Below are 14,057 nucleotides of genomic sequence, written 5' to 3'. Positions count from 1 at the left end.
AGCAGCCCTCCCTGCTGGCACTGGCACGGACGGGGAAGGATGCCGGGCCGCACTCGGCCACCGCGGACCAGGCCCCTCAAACGTGCCGGGGACCGGCCGGGCCACCTCGAGCCTGGAAACCTTCTCCCCAGGTCTGAAGCAGCCCCGCGAGCAGATTTTTCAGACGAGATGGCAACGAATGAGCCCAAGAACTTAACGTTTATTCAGAAGGCCGGGGACCGGCGCAGGGGGCGAGCGCCCGCCCAGCAGCAGAGGACAGCACGGCACCGGGCCCACCGACGGGCACAAACGGAACCAGCTTCTGGGAGCTTCGTTTGAAACGTGCTTTTTCAAGCACATGAACTTTGGGGAGGAGAAACAACGGCGCAACGCGGGCAGGGGAGGCGACGGGGCTCACCTGAGCTTGTTCTTGAGGGTGCTGACCTCGCGGTTCATGGCGTCGGCGGTCTCGGTGGCGTCCTCCAGCTCGCGCTGCAGCTTCCGGCGGGAGGCGTTGGCCCGCTGGGCCTCCTCCTCGGCCTCCTCCAACTGCCGCTTGAGCTGCTTCAGTCGGGTGGACGCCTTGTCGGCCTGCGGAGACGTGCGGCCAGAGGCCCTGGTCAGGGACCCCGGCGCGGGAGGCCCACCAGGCCCCGCGGCCCCACGGCCCCGCGCGCGCGCACACACACACCTGGTCCTTGAACTGCTCGGCGTTCCTCCGCTCATCATCCACCTGCAGCAGCACGTCCTTCAGCTTCTTCTCGGCCCGACGCACCTGCTTGCAGGCCGCCTGGCGCTCCCTGCGGGGTACCGACATGGCGGCTCAGTGACCCCCCTTCAGAGGGTCTGGCCACACACCACCGGCTGGACACCCCCATCCTCGGGCCTCACTGGCATCTGCCCCTCGGGGAGGCCCCGAGGCTGAGGCGGCGGGCCATCCCCACTGAACACCCACAACGTGCTTGGTCTCCTACAGGGGAGGCACGGTGACTACCCCATTTCACAGAGGGAACGGGCTCAGGGAGGGAGGCGACACAGTCCAAAGAGCAGGTATGTAGCAAGGGAAGGCAAAATTGAGATTTGGGGCCCAGTGTGACCTGCCCATTGCCTCCAAATAAGCCTCAGTCTCATTGGGCCCACAGCCTGCCTGCCCAACCGGGCAGGAACCCCCACCTCTGTCTGATTCAGCCCCCAGAGACAGAAGTCCAAACCCCAACTGTAGAGGTGGGCCGGGGGCTCCTATGCAAACTCCGTGAAGCCCCCGCAGAAGGGATGAGCGACCGTCAGGAGGGGGACAACGGCCTCTGGGACTCGGGCAGGGACAGAGGAGCCTGCAGGCTGTCACAGGTGATGGGCAGGAACACCTACTTGGTCTCGTTGTCCAGCTGCTCCTCCAGCTGTGCTATCTTGGCCTCGAGGGCGGTGATGGAAGCCTTGTACTTGGACTTGACTGTGCCCTCCATCTCCTGCAGCTTGACCTTGAGCTCCTTGTTCTGGCGCTCCAGCTGTTGCCGCATGTTCTCGTTCTTCTGGGCGTGGCTGCGCTCGAGGTTCAGGTCGGTGTTGATCTGGTCGATCTGCGGGAAGGAGGACTGGTGACCCCAGGAAGGCCGGGGGGCCCTGGCTGGGGCAGAGGCGGGCCGCTGGGTCCCGCAGAGCCCCTGAAAACACCAGGCCCTGGGGCCCCAAGCTCTGGACCACAGCCAGGGTCCAGACAGCGAAACCAAGGGAGACCTTCACAGGTGCCGGGACATGCTCCCCGAAGCCCAGTGAGCCCCGGGCTCCCGCCAGCCATTGTCTGGGGGGGGTCTAGAGCCTGGCACGCGAGGAGCGCCCAGGCGGCCCAGCCCCACCCACCTGCAGGTTTGCCTTCTTCAGCCGGTCGTTCACCAGCTCCGTGTTGCCCTGCTCCTCCTCCAGTTCCTCCTCCAGCTGGGCAATGCGGGCCTCCAAGCGCCGCTTCTCCTCCAACGCCAGGGCCCTGCGTGAGGGCGGGGGGCAGTGAGACGGGGCCTGCCCCAGGGGACGGGCACCCCCTGCCCTCAGCCAAACACGCCGCACCACAGCTCACCCTTTGCCGCTGCTGTTGGCAATCTCGTCGGCCAGCTCGTCCCGCTCCTGCTGGGCCTGGCGCTTGGCACGCTCGGCAGCTGCCAGCTCCTGCCATGAGAATGCAGACCGTGACCCGCTCGGCCTGAAGCCCCGCAAGCCCCGGTACTCTGCGGCACCATGCTCCCCGAGCCCCTGGCCCTTCCTCTCAAACCCCCTCCTACGTCTGCCTCCTCCACGACATCCTTCCTCGTGAGCCCCTCTGGCTCACAGGGCTGAGTCCTTCCTCTGAGGCCATGGCTTAGGCGCCACATGTTTGCAAAGCCCTCTAAGTGTTAGAAACGAAGTCACGTGCTGGGGATGTAGAGATAAATGAAAAAACTGTCCCGTCCTAATGGGATGCTGGTCCCTCTGCGTTCCGGGGAGACCAGAAGTCGGGGGGACGAGGCAGGGATGTGAGTGAGGGTGAGAACACGGAGTCTCAGAGCCAGGCGGGTTAAGGTGGCCTCAACAGAGACCCACACGCGACCTCAGAGGGAGAGCTCACCGCAGGCCCAGGCAGGAGAGCGCAGCCATCAGGAGAGAATGGATGACAACATGCCTGGACACCCAGCCCCACCAGGAGCACTGGGTGGCCAGTCACCTCACGCTGAAGAAGACCGCCTAAGGCGGAGGGAAGGCTTTCTCGATATGCCTCACGTGTGACGGACGAGGCGGGGGGACGCGTGGTGCCCGAGCGTTTGGGAAGGACCCCCCTTGCCCAGCAGGAGGTGATTACCACAAAGCCTCGTTTCATGCAAGGGAGCTGGCCCCAAATGGTGACAATTTAATTCACACACACGTTTTACTCACACCGGGAAGCCTGGCTACCTAATGCAACCCTGTAGGGAATGCTTTCACGAAGCCAAAACCACCCCCAACCCACGGCTGGAGCTGGGCTAGGGGGCTGCCAGCTGGGCGGGTGGAGGCCGTGGGCTGCCCCCTGCTGGCGCCCCCGAGTGCCGTCCTGGGGCCCGGCCCACCTCCTGCAGCTGCATCATCTCGGCCTCCATGCTCTTCAGCTTCTTCTCGTTCTCCTTGGCCTGCGCCAGGATCTCCTCGCGGGAGGCGCGCGTGTCTTCCAGTTCCCGCATGCAGTCCTTCATCTGCGCCTGTGGCGGGCGGGAGAGGCTTGGGACCCCCACCACAGCCACCACCCCTCCCACAGGAGCCTCGGGCTGCTTTCAGCCCGGTGCCATGTGTAACCAACGGGAAGAGGGCCAAATAACAAGGACACCGGTCTCTCTTATCCTGTGTCGTTTCCACACGTTTTTGACCATCAGGATTCACAAAGCACACCTTTGGAAGCTGTGAGTCGCTGGATACACGTTAGCCCGAGCTGCAATCTGGGCCGCACTTCCTACAGCTTCCTGTTGACAGGAACACCCTGTCCCGGGGACACCTGCTCCTCTGGGTCAACGCCCACCTGCCAGGTCAACCCCCACGGCAGAAACGCATTTCCTTTGTTCTTCTCCTGTGCCTGGTTTTAACTCTCAAGACCGTGGTCAAATAGGATTTTGTTTTTTTTCCTTCTGCACATAATCCCAAATTGCGATTCCCCAGGCCAGATGGTACCAGGTACAACTGCCAGCAACAAGAACATCTACACCCCACGACCTCGTCAACGGACAGAATTTGTTCTTCCTGCTGCTGGTTTTCGGGGTACGACGCGGCTTTTCAGAGCTGTTTTTTCAAATTTGTTATCTTTGGGGCACCTGGGTGACTCTGTCAGTTAAGCGTCTGCCTTCGGCTCAGGTCATGACCCCAGGGTCCTGGGATCGAGCCCCAGGTCGGTCTCCCTGCTCAGCTCAGGGGAGTCTGCTTCTCCCTCTCCTTCTGCTCCTCCTCCCACTCGTGTTCACACTCCAATAAATATATAAAATCTTTTAATAAATAAATAAGTAGACTAGAATGAAATTCGTTATCTTTAGCACTTACTTTGATGAGCACGGAGTAATATACGGACATAAGGATGAATCACTGTATCATACACCCAAAACTAATAGAATACTGTATGCTAATTACGCTAAAATCATTATTAAAACAAAAAACATATAAACAAACAAAATCTGTGATCTTTAACTATCGGTGAGGTGAGAATTTCCCACGTGCGTGTTCTGTGCTCTGGGCTGCACATGGGGTTCTGTGCTCAGCTCAGAAGCTTTGATCACCGTCCACCAAGCCTGGATCGGGTCGGGACCCGAGCCATATCTGGTTTACTCTGAAAATCTACCACCAAGTGACTACGTCCCTAACGTCACTGCCTCTCCAGGTTTGCATGGGTTTGTTTCCTTGTTCAATGCACACACAATCAATAATCTTATTGCACGTTTGCTCTCTGTTCCAGGGCTAAGGGCATCATCCGCAGAGAGGGGAGGGTGGCGCCTCTCAGTGCTCACCGGCCACCTGGCCGGTGTCCCAGCCCACCTGAGCCCAGAGCCTCAGGTGCAGCCGCGCCCAGCACGGCCCGAGAGCTCACCTGCAGCTTGCGCAGCTGCTTGATGGCCTCGTCTCGGTTCTTGTTGGCGGAGTCAATGTGGGCCTCCAGGTCCTTCAGGTCCATCTCCAGCTTCTTCCGGGCGGCCACCGCCATCGAGCGCTGCTTCTTCTCATCCTCCAGCTCTGCCTCCATCTCCCGCACCTGGGGGACAGGCGGACGGCTCGGGCAGCAGCACCCACCCCCCGACCCTGCTCCACTCTGAGCCCGGGGGAGCTGCACGGGGCCTCCAGGAGCCCATGAAGAGTACTGGCCATAAAAGAGCGGGTCCCCGACCCTGGAGACAGGGGACTAGAACCTACAGACATGGGAGGAGCGGACAAGGGACCCACCACAACCCAGGAGAGGAAGGAGAACGGAAACTGCCAGGAACAGGGGTGAGGGGTGGGGGGCCATCCACACCTGTCTGACCAGCTGCTTCTTCTTCTCCTCGCTCTGCTCGTCGCGGCCCTGCAGGTCCCGCTCGAACTGGGCCTTCATGGCCTGCAGGTTGACCTCCAGCCGCAGCTTGGCGTCCTCGGTGGCCTGCAGCTCGTCCTCCAGCTCCTCTAGCTGGGTCTTCATCTCCTCCACCTGCTGCTCCAGGGCCCGCTTGGACTTCTCCAGTTCGTGGACCTGCCCCCCCACCCCCGGGAACCCGAGTCAGGAGCGGAGAGACGAGGTCCCCAAGGTCCCCGGCCTCGGTGTCTGCTCAGCCCCTAGTCCCTGGGGACGTCCCCACTCAGGTCCCTCCCTGAGCCGGCCGCCGACCCGGTGCTCACGCTCTTGCCAACGTCATCCTTGGAGCTCATGAGATCCTCCATCTCTGTGCGGAGCTGCTTACTGAGCCGCTCCAGCTCTGCCTTCTGCTCCACGGCCTCCTCCAGGGCCCGGGCCAGCGAAAGCGCCTTGGTCTCCTTCTCCCGGGCCTCCGCCTCGGCCCGGTCGCGCTCCTCTGCGTACTTGGCAGAGATGGTCTTCTCCTCGGCCAGCAGCTGAGGGAGAGGTGGTCACCGTGAGCCCCCTGCCCTCAGGTGGGCAAAGCACCCAGACCCATACTCCTTGGGGACTGAAGATCCTAGGTGCTAGTCTGAGGGGAGGGGACCACGAAGAGCCAGCACCAAGCCATCGCCTGGGGTACCCGGCGGGCCCCAAGCGTGGTGCAGGCCATCCAGCATGTCCTCGTAACCAGATGAGGACAGCGATCACGTCTGTCAGCACGCTGTGAGGTCTGTTTCGTTTTTGTCATTTGATACGATTCTGTATGAAACATGGCACCCTTTCCATGAGAACCCACAGGGAACATTACTCTCTCAGAACCAGCAAAGGCCCTGTTTTCCTGAACAGCCGGTTGGTATTTTCCTTAAAAACCCTGTCAATCTGGCTGCTTAGAGGCCCAGACTCCAACTGTGGCCTTCGTCAAGGATGCCCATTTACATTCAAGTTCTCAGGGTCCACTCTCCGTGTGGGCCCACCCGTGGCCAGACCTCATCTCCCCATCTCCCCAATCCCCCGATACCTCTTTATTCCCCAGGCCCATTTCTTAATGGGACAGAGAGTGAATGCTCTAGACTTTGCCAGACTCTGCTGCGGAAACATGGAAGCAGCCAGGGAGCATGGTGGGATCCAGCGCACCTTTACCCCCAGCAACAGGCATGGGGCAGTGCTTGGTCGGTTTTGCCAACCCCTGATGTATTCTACTTTCCTATCCTACCCCACTGTCTGGGTCTCTCTATAAGCTGCCTCAGAGCTTTTGGAATTAGGCAGAAGTTTGACGCGTAAATAAAAATCCTACATCATAGGGGCGCCTGGCTGGCTCAGTTGGTAGGACATGGGCCATCCTGACCTCAGGGTTGTGAGTTCAAGCCCCGTGTTGAGAGTAAAGAAAAAAAAAAAATCCTACATAAGGGTAAAACTGGTTCATTACAGACAATCTGAAAGACGTCAGACACAGGAAAGAGGAAGGAAGAGACGCCCTGCCCCGCAAGGGGGACCCCTGCGTGCCTGGCCTGCGGCCCTCCTGAGCTAGGTGGTGAGGTGTCCCCGGCCCTCGCCTTCCCCGCGGCTGTGCCTGATGGGAAAGGCGCGGGGGGCGGCCCGGAGGCACCCACCTGATCAAACTTCTTCTGCTTCTTCTCCAGGTTGGAGGCAGTCTGGCGGTGGTGGTCCAGGTCCACGAGCAGGTCGTCTAGCTCCTGCTGCAGCCGCGTCTTTGTCTTCTCCATCTTGTCGTAGGCAGCCACCTTCTCCTCGTAGCGCTGGCCCAGCCCCTCCAGGTCCTTCTGGAGCTTCCTCCTGGCTTCCTCCGCAGTTTCCAGGCACCCCACGCCGTCCTCCATCTTCTTCTTCATGTCCGTCACCTGGGCAGGAGCACAGAGTTGGGAGACAGCCCGTGCGTGGGGCGGTGGCAGCCAGCCTGCACCCCACGAGCAGAGACCCGGTCACAGAGACGCCCCTCTTCCACTGGGGTGAGAGAAATGGGGTTTCTGCAGGGGGCGTCTGCCTAGTGCGTGCAGCCTGAGGGGCAGCTTCTCTGTCGAGATGTACAACGAGCCGCTTGCTTTCCAGACAAGCCCAGAGAGGGGAACCCCCTCCATCGGCCGCTCGTCAGGGCTCCGCAGGCATCCATCCCGCAGCCCCTCCTCGCACCCAGAGACAAAGCTGCCATGACACGCACCCACCAGCTACTCCCACCCAGACTGGAGCACGGGCTACGGGCCCACCCCCAGGAGGTGGTGCAGAAAGATCTCCTGGCCTGACCACTGAGGTCCTAGGATAGGATGTAACAGGACTCTTGATCTATTTCTGGTTGCGGACCTTTTGATAGTCTAGAAAAACACTGGCCTCCTCCTTATGATGTTTTAACGTGCGTAAAATACAAAGGATCAGCAACTAAACCAGTACAGGAAAATGCAGTTGCTGGGTACTTCTTTAGACTGTGACACAGTAACCCGTGTGCTCCTTTGTTAGCGTGTCAAGTACGAGCTCCCAAAGCGGCAGGAGCACCATGACATCCCCAAAGCCCACCACAGCTCAGACACGGTGACCGCTGGTTTTCCTTCGCGCCACATGCACTGCTGCCGGCGTGGCTTATGGCCCACGTGCACGACGGAACAAAACGCTAACGTCAGCCAGACTGACGGAAACCCAGACGTGAGGCCTCCTCCATCCACGTGTACAGACCCCTGAATTCTACCCGGGACCCTGGCTAGGAGCTCTGGCTGGAGAGGGCAGGAGCTCCCCAAGGGAGGGCGCCTGGCTCGCAGCAGGCCTGGGCCTCCTGTCCCCTGTGCACGCGGGTGCCCGGCCAGACACTGCTCAGCCTGCAGACTACCCCCAGTTTCCCTGAGTCTCCGGGGGGCGCGGGGCATCCAGGAGGAGCTGATACTGAACCTGGGCATGGAGGGTGGCAATCTGCTTCTCCAGGTTCCGCTTGGCCTCCTCCTCCTCTTCCAGTTGCTCCTTGAAAGAGTTCTTCTCATCCTCCATCTGCTTCAGCTTGGTGCTCAGGCTCAGCTTCTGCCGGGTCTCCTCCTGGAGCAGCTCCTGCACCGAGACACGCGGGGCGCCGGGGCTCAGGAGGCACAGGGGCAGAGCCTCACGGGCCCCACGCCCTCGACGGGAAGGAGGAGCCGGTCCCTCCAGTTCGGGGGACAGCTGCTACAGCCAGCGGGGGTGCCAGGAGGACCCGGAGACCCCGTGGATCAGAGAGGAGCTGGGCCCTGCCTCTGTCTTTACCTGCGTGTCCTGCAGCTGGGACTCCAGGGAGGAGAAGTCCTTGGTGAGTTTGCTGGACTTGCTGTCAGACTGGGTGAGAAGACCTGTCACGTTGTCCAGCTCAACCTGCAGGGGCACGGGAAGGACAAGGACCATGACTGCCCTGCCCCACCTCAGCCGTCAGGCCCAGGGGGGCCAGAGTCACAGGCTGCGCCCCAAAGGCCTCGCTCAAGAGAGGGGGAGCCCTGGAGATCCGGGCCAAGACTGAGGCGCAGAGGCAGGCACCCCGCCCAGGCCCGGGTCCCAGCGGAGGCCTCACCTGTAGCTTGGTGACCTTGTCGGCCAGCTCCGTGCGCACGCGCTCTCCCTCGGTGAGCTTCACCTGCAGCTCCTGCAGCTGGGCCTCGGCTTTCTTCCGCTTGTGCTCAGAGTCCCCTTTGCCCTGCAGCAGCACCTTCACCTCATTGGCCAGCTCTCCTCGCTCGTTCTCCAGGGTCTGCTTCGCCTTCTCCAGGGTGGCTTTCACCTGTGGGGACGCAAGCCACGAGGTGGAAAGGGGCAGCTGTGCCCTGGCGGGAGGCTGGGACAACTGCCCGGTCCAGATCCAGAGTCTGCTCTCTGCAGCGAGAACGCCGGAGGACCAGCCCAGGGGATGCATGCTGCCAAGAGCCCCGGGCCGGACGCCCGGGCCTGACCCGCACTCCTCACTCAGCCGGACGGGACATGCAGCACGTGTCCTCAGCTCGGAAACAGTCCCCGCCTGGCCTCCCTCACGCTCAGGTGTGAGGGGCTATCATCACTGATACTAGGACTTTAGCATATCAGAAGATGAGGGAAATTACAGCCGCTCAGAGTCGGGCTTCCAGCAGAGCCTCTTTGAAATCTGATGTTCCGAGTGATAATGTGACGATCTTCCAGAAAATATAAAAATATAAAAGCGGCATTTACAGAATCCACTCCACCATCCCATTCTACCAGCCACTGAGCTGGCTGCAGGGTCACAGGCACATGCAAGGGGCAGCCGCACAAACTCGAAGGTGTGTTGGGTGAGGAAAAGCTGAAGGGCAAGGGAAGGCTGCCACCAGAAGGGGCCCAGACGGACAAGGCATGCCTCTGAGAGCATTTTACAGGCCGCCACGCGGAAGAGCCTTTGACTTGTTGGGCCGCCACCAAGAGCGGCTTCGCGCTGGGAGCCACGGCAGGCAGAACGTGGTCTTGAGAACTCCCTGGCCCAGCCGCCTGCCCGAGACTAGCAGGATTAATATCCCAAGGCTTCCCATCAAGATTGCAGCTGACCACGTGCGGGTGCTCCAGAGAAAACCCTAGGGCCCTCTGGCACTCGGCACCAGGCCACTCCAATTCCTGGAGACCTTCTGGTCTGGCGGGTCCTAAACAAAATACTGACGGTCATTCTTGAACAACTTACTGAGTCCTTACCATTCACATGCTTTACTGATCATCAACTCCCAACTGTCACAGATTTTCATGACATAGACCTATCACTTGCCTCCTCTACAGTTGGGGAAACTGAGGCACAGAGGTAGCTACTTGCCTGAGTCACACAGCCGCTTAGGGCTGGAGCCTGGAGCTGCTCTGCTCTGCAGGCCTGGCCCGGGGAGGCAGCCAGTCTCGGGGAGGGCCCCCCCACCCCCCGGCACCACCCGCAGTCACGGAGCCCGGCCCCAGGGAAGCCCACGCACCCGCTTCGCCTGCTCTAGCTGCTCAGCCAGTTCCTCCACGGCCTGTGAGTGCTTCTGCCTCATCTCCTGGATCTGGGCCTCGTGGGTTTTGGCCTCGTCCTCGAGGGTCTTCTTCAGGATGTTCACTTCTTGTTCGCGTTTGGACCTGGAGAGAAGCACCCTCAGGATGGAGGCCGGGGACCGGGCATGCTGCCACCCTGGGCTCTGCTTCCCCAGTTGCAGAGAGGCCGGCAAGGGGCACCGACTACCCCAGCCTTGCTGCCCAGTGGCCTCCCTCCTCGGCCATGCATCCTCCAACCCAGGCTCGCAGACCCACTTTGTGGAGGAATCGGCGTCTGGCCCCGGCCTCACCCCAACTCCAAGCCAGCTTCCTCAACAAGCCCGGGGGCATCACCCTCCCTGCCCCCCACCCCCATCCTCAAGTGACTTGGCCACTTGGCCGCACAGCGCACCTGAGCTCCTGCTGGGCAGCCGTGGAGTCCAGAGTGTCCTCTAGCTCCGTTTTCAGAGCCTCCAACTCCTCCCCAAGGTCCCGCTTCTGCTTCTCAGCTTTATTCCTAGAAGCTCGCTCAGATTCCAGGTCCTCCTGGAGCTCAGAAATCTGTGATTCCAGCTCTCGAATCTTCTTTAGGGCCATGTTCTTCTGGGTGGCTTCCTCCTCCACTCTGCCAAAGAGACAACATCAGGAGGAGGCTCTTTCCACCTCAGGAAGCAGAGTGTGCAGAAAAGGCTTTGGAGAGGAGCAGCCAAAGCCACTTCCAGAAGTCGTAACCATGGCCTGCCCTCAGGTGCTCCTCTCGGCAAAAACATCTGAAGCTTCCAGAAGATTTAAGAACAAAACCACTCTGTGAACTGAAAAACCCCACAGAAGAATCACTTCATTTTCCAAACTGAAATTCAGTGTTCTAAACGTAAAAATAAATGAACAAACATTAAGCGAAAATTAAAAAGGAAATAAAATGCTACAGCCCATCATTACAGCAACTAAAGAAAAACACGAAGGTGCCGCAGATACTCTGGGGGTGATAATCACGTCAGTGCAGGTTCATTAACTGCAGCAAATGTGCCACCCTGGGCGGGGAAGTGACAGTGCGGGAGGCCGTGTTGGGGGGGGCGGTGGGAGGGCGCTGCAGGGGTGTATGGGAAACTGTGCACCTTCTGCTCAATTTTGTTGTGAATCTAAAACAAAGATTCTTTTCTTTCTTTCTTTTTTTTTAGCATGCCTGTAGCCAGAAAGTTTAAAAATGCAAGAAAGGCAAGGCCTTTGGTGCTGGGTGACGTTGCAGATGACCTCTGGGGGTTACAAACGGACGACAAAGCAGCTGCACACGTGCCTTTAGGGAACGGCACAGGTCTTGCTGTGGGATGGCATCAAGAGGGCAGCCACTCACGGGGGGCACGGCGGAAGGTGCCGGCACCTGCTGGCAGGGGGCGCCAGCCCTCACCTGGCCAAGGCGGCCTGCAGCTCCTCCTCTTTCTTGGCCAGCTGCATCTTGAGCTCTGCGATCTGCGCCTGCAGCTCTGCGATCTGGTCACTGAGGTCAGTAGAGTCCCCCTCTAGCTTCCGGCGAGTCTTCTCCAGCTCCTGACGCTGCTTCTCCTCTCTTCGGAGGCGCTCTGAGCAGCAAGCCGGGGGAGACCGACAGAGCCCTCAGCACCCAGAGATTTTTCCCATCTTTGTTTTTCATTGTTACAAAAAATACTGAGTTTTTGTTAAAATATACGTGAGCCTTAAGTGATCATGACATGCAGACACTCATACCCGAGACCTGGATGAAGGAAAGAACATCCCCGAGCTGCCACGTCCGGTGTCGCCCCAAACCCTGCCGACCTGCCAGGGACCTACGCTCCCCTGCACGTTGTGCTCCCAGTTCCCTTGTTTTCCTTTAAGGCTGTACCAGGTCTTCCTCCCTAAAAAATGGGCTTAGTTTTCAAGAACCTAAACTGTGTAAGGGAACGTCCTGTATGAATTCTACAGTCGGTGCGGGGGGTCAGGGTCCAATGTCTGGCTTTACGATTTCCACTAGGACGTCACTCAGGTAACCCCTTAACCTTTCTGTGCGTCATCTGAATACAAGGATAATGAGACCACGTGCCTCGTTAGGTTGCGAAGCTCACGGGCATTAATATCTGCAAGCACTCACCACAGCTCCTAGCCCAGAGTCCGCGCCTGCTTTTGTCACTTAAGAGTAAGACCTTGAAATTTAGCAAGTTAAGTGTCACTGCAATTGATCCACGTGGACCAGTCTAGTGTTCCGCCGGGTGAACATACCACAGCTTATCTCCCTGTGCTACATCGGAGGGGCATTCAGGTCGTGTTCGCGGTGCGCCCTCGGGAACGATGCCCGGAACCCCCAGTGCGTGTGGCCGAGAGCGTTGGGTTGGCTGTAGGCACGTGAAGCTTCAAAGCCACCAGGCAACACCAGACCGTTCAAGGCCACTTACCAGTTCATGCTCCCACCAGCCGTGTGGGTGTGCACACGCGCGTGTTCAGATGGTTTCATAACTTTGTTAACACCAGTCAGTGTCAAACTAAGAAGCCCCTCTTGGTGTTTGCCTGCCCAGTGGCTGTGCCCTCCTAGACCTGGACGACTGTGTTTCAGACTGTTCCCGGGTGAGGGAGGGAGTCTGCAGGGTGAGACCCCTCTAGCACCTCACTTCCCCTTTGCCGGCCTGACTCGCCTCATCCCTTCCAAACATGAGAGGGGCAGGCGGGGCTGGGAAAACCCTCCTGGTGGTCAGCCTGGACAGTTTGGGCCCTACATGTGCAGGGAGTCAACATCTGTCCTGGACACACGGGGCTGCCCCAAGCCTCTGCCGAGGGAGCAGTGGTTTCTGGCATGAGCTCGGAGCCCCCACAGCGGTCCCCTCTCCTCTCTCCCTCCGCTGTCTACACCTCTCAAGAAGCAGGGGTGAGAAATCCTCAGACAGACAAAGGCACAACTGGCCACCTGCCCCGAGTCCAGCAACAGTCTCTCGCAGCATCTGTCCAACCCTGCAGAGCACGCATGGTGTGTGCCTGCGTGTGATTCAGTGTAGTCCCCGTGGACACACGTTCACCGTGACCCTTAGAGGAAGGAGAAACTAAAGCCCACAGAGATTAAGGGAGAGCTGCGAGGTGATACAGCTGATAAGCAGCAGAGCTGGGCTCAGACCTAGGACCTCTTAGGAACTCAATCTTGTGCAACTCATGGCACACGACAGAAAAGAAACGCCAGGGTGTTCTTCTGAGAGCCCTTCACGTGGGGGAACATCCCTTCCTAGACCAGCCGGTGCCCGGAGCCCAGACTCCTGTGGGGACCAGAGCTGTCCCCGAGGTTTTCAGGGCAGTGGCTGGGGGCTGCAGACTCCGAGCGTGCCTGCACCCAGAGAACATGAGACCAGCCCAGGGTTCCTGTTCCTGGCAGCAAGGCCCAGGCGGGTCCCAGAGTGGGGACGCCTCAGTTCCTGCCCACTACCCTCTTACCCTCCAGGTCGGTGATCATCGCCTCATGCTTGTTCTTGAGCTTGGCAAGGCTCTTCGACTTCTCCTCCTCTTCCATGAGGTTGGTGGTAAACTCGGCTATTCTGTCTTCCAGAAGCTTCTTCTCCTGCGGGGCCGAGGGTGGATCAGAGCTAAAAGTCAGTTGAGCACAGAACACTTCAGCTCTCCTCAAATATAACTTGCCCAGAAATTTAGGATTGAACCAAGGAAAGGACCTTAAATACTTGACACACTAGGATTTTCTGGATCAAAGGATAATTCTGAAAGGTCACTAGCCGGCGCCTGGATGGTGCAGTCGGTTAAGCAACTGACTCTTGGTTTTGGCTCAGGTCATGATCTTGGGGTCCTGAAATCAAGCCCCAGGTCAGGTTCCACAATCAGCGGGGAGTCTGCTTGAGATTCTCTCCCTCTGCCCCTCCCGCTCGTGGTCTCTCTCAAATAAATAAATCTTAAAAAAAAGAAAGAAAGAAAAGTCACTAGCAGCCCTAAATTAGCTGGATAAGCTTCCTTAGGATCTACAGAGGTGGGTGCCCAAGGCCTTCCTGGACCTGTGTCACCCGTTTGGGCTCAGGTAAGAAGGCACCCAGGGGATTCAGACGCAATGATTCTACCC

General features: G+C 59.1%; 1 protein-coding gene across 2 annotated transcripts in view; it reads right to left on the bottom strand.

Annotated features, from left to right (window-relative positions):
• The window catches only part of MYH9 (myosin heavy chain 9), a 91,239-nt gene that overhangs the window by 2,043 nt on the left and 75,139 nt on the right, over positions 1-14,057 (bottom strand). For both annotated transcript variants that reach the window (XM_021687398.1, XM_044915335.1), the window contains 17 exons: positions 13,427-13,550; positions 11,406-11,577; positions 10,413-10,625; positions 9,961-10,105; positions 8,580-8,786; positions 8,282-8,386; positions 7,937-8,089; positions 6,655-6,903; positions 5,326-5,538; positions 4,967-5,179; positions 4,547-4,708; positions 3,051-3,179; positions 2,051-2,139; positions 1,837-1,960; positions 1,348-1,556; positions 671-779; positions 398-570 (listed from right to left, as the gene is read on the bottom strand). In XM_021687398.1, coding sequence (XP_021543073.1) covers positions 398-570; positions 671-779; positions 1,348-1,556; positions 1,837-1,960; positions 2,051-2,139; positions 3,051-3,179; positions 4,547-4,708; positions 4,967-5,179; positions 5,326-5,538; positions 6,655-6,903; positions 7,937-8,089; positions 8,282-8,386; positions 8,580-8,786; positions 9,961-10,105; positions 10,413-10,625; positions 11,406-11,577; positions 13,427-13,550 — 2,789 coding nt within the window. The remainder of the gene's footprint in view (positions 1-397; positions 571-670; positions 780-1,347; positions 1,557-1,836; positions 1,961-2,050; positions 2,140-3,050; positions 3,180-4,546; positions 4,709-4,966; positions 5,180-5,325; positions 5,539-6,654; positions 6,904-7,936; positions 8,090-8,281; positions 8,387-8,579; positions 8,787-9,960; positions 10,106-10,412; positions 10,626-11,405; positions 11,578-13,426; positions 13,551-14,057) is intronic.

The sequence above is a fragment of the Neomonachus schauinslandi genome, chromosome 5 (assembly GCF_002201575.2).
Source record: "Neomonachus schauinslandi chromosome 5, ASM220157v2, whole genome shotgun sequence".
NCBI classification, from domain to species: Eukaryota; Metazoa; Chordata; class Mammalia; order Carnivora; family Phocidae; genus Neomonachus; species Neomonachus schauinslandi.
Note: the sequence above shows the minus strand (reverse complement) of the source record. Positions and strands in the feature narration are given on the sequence as shown.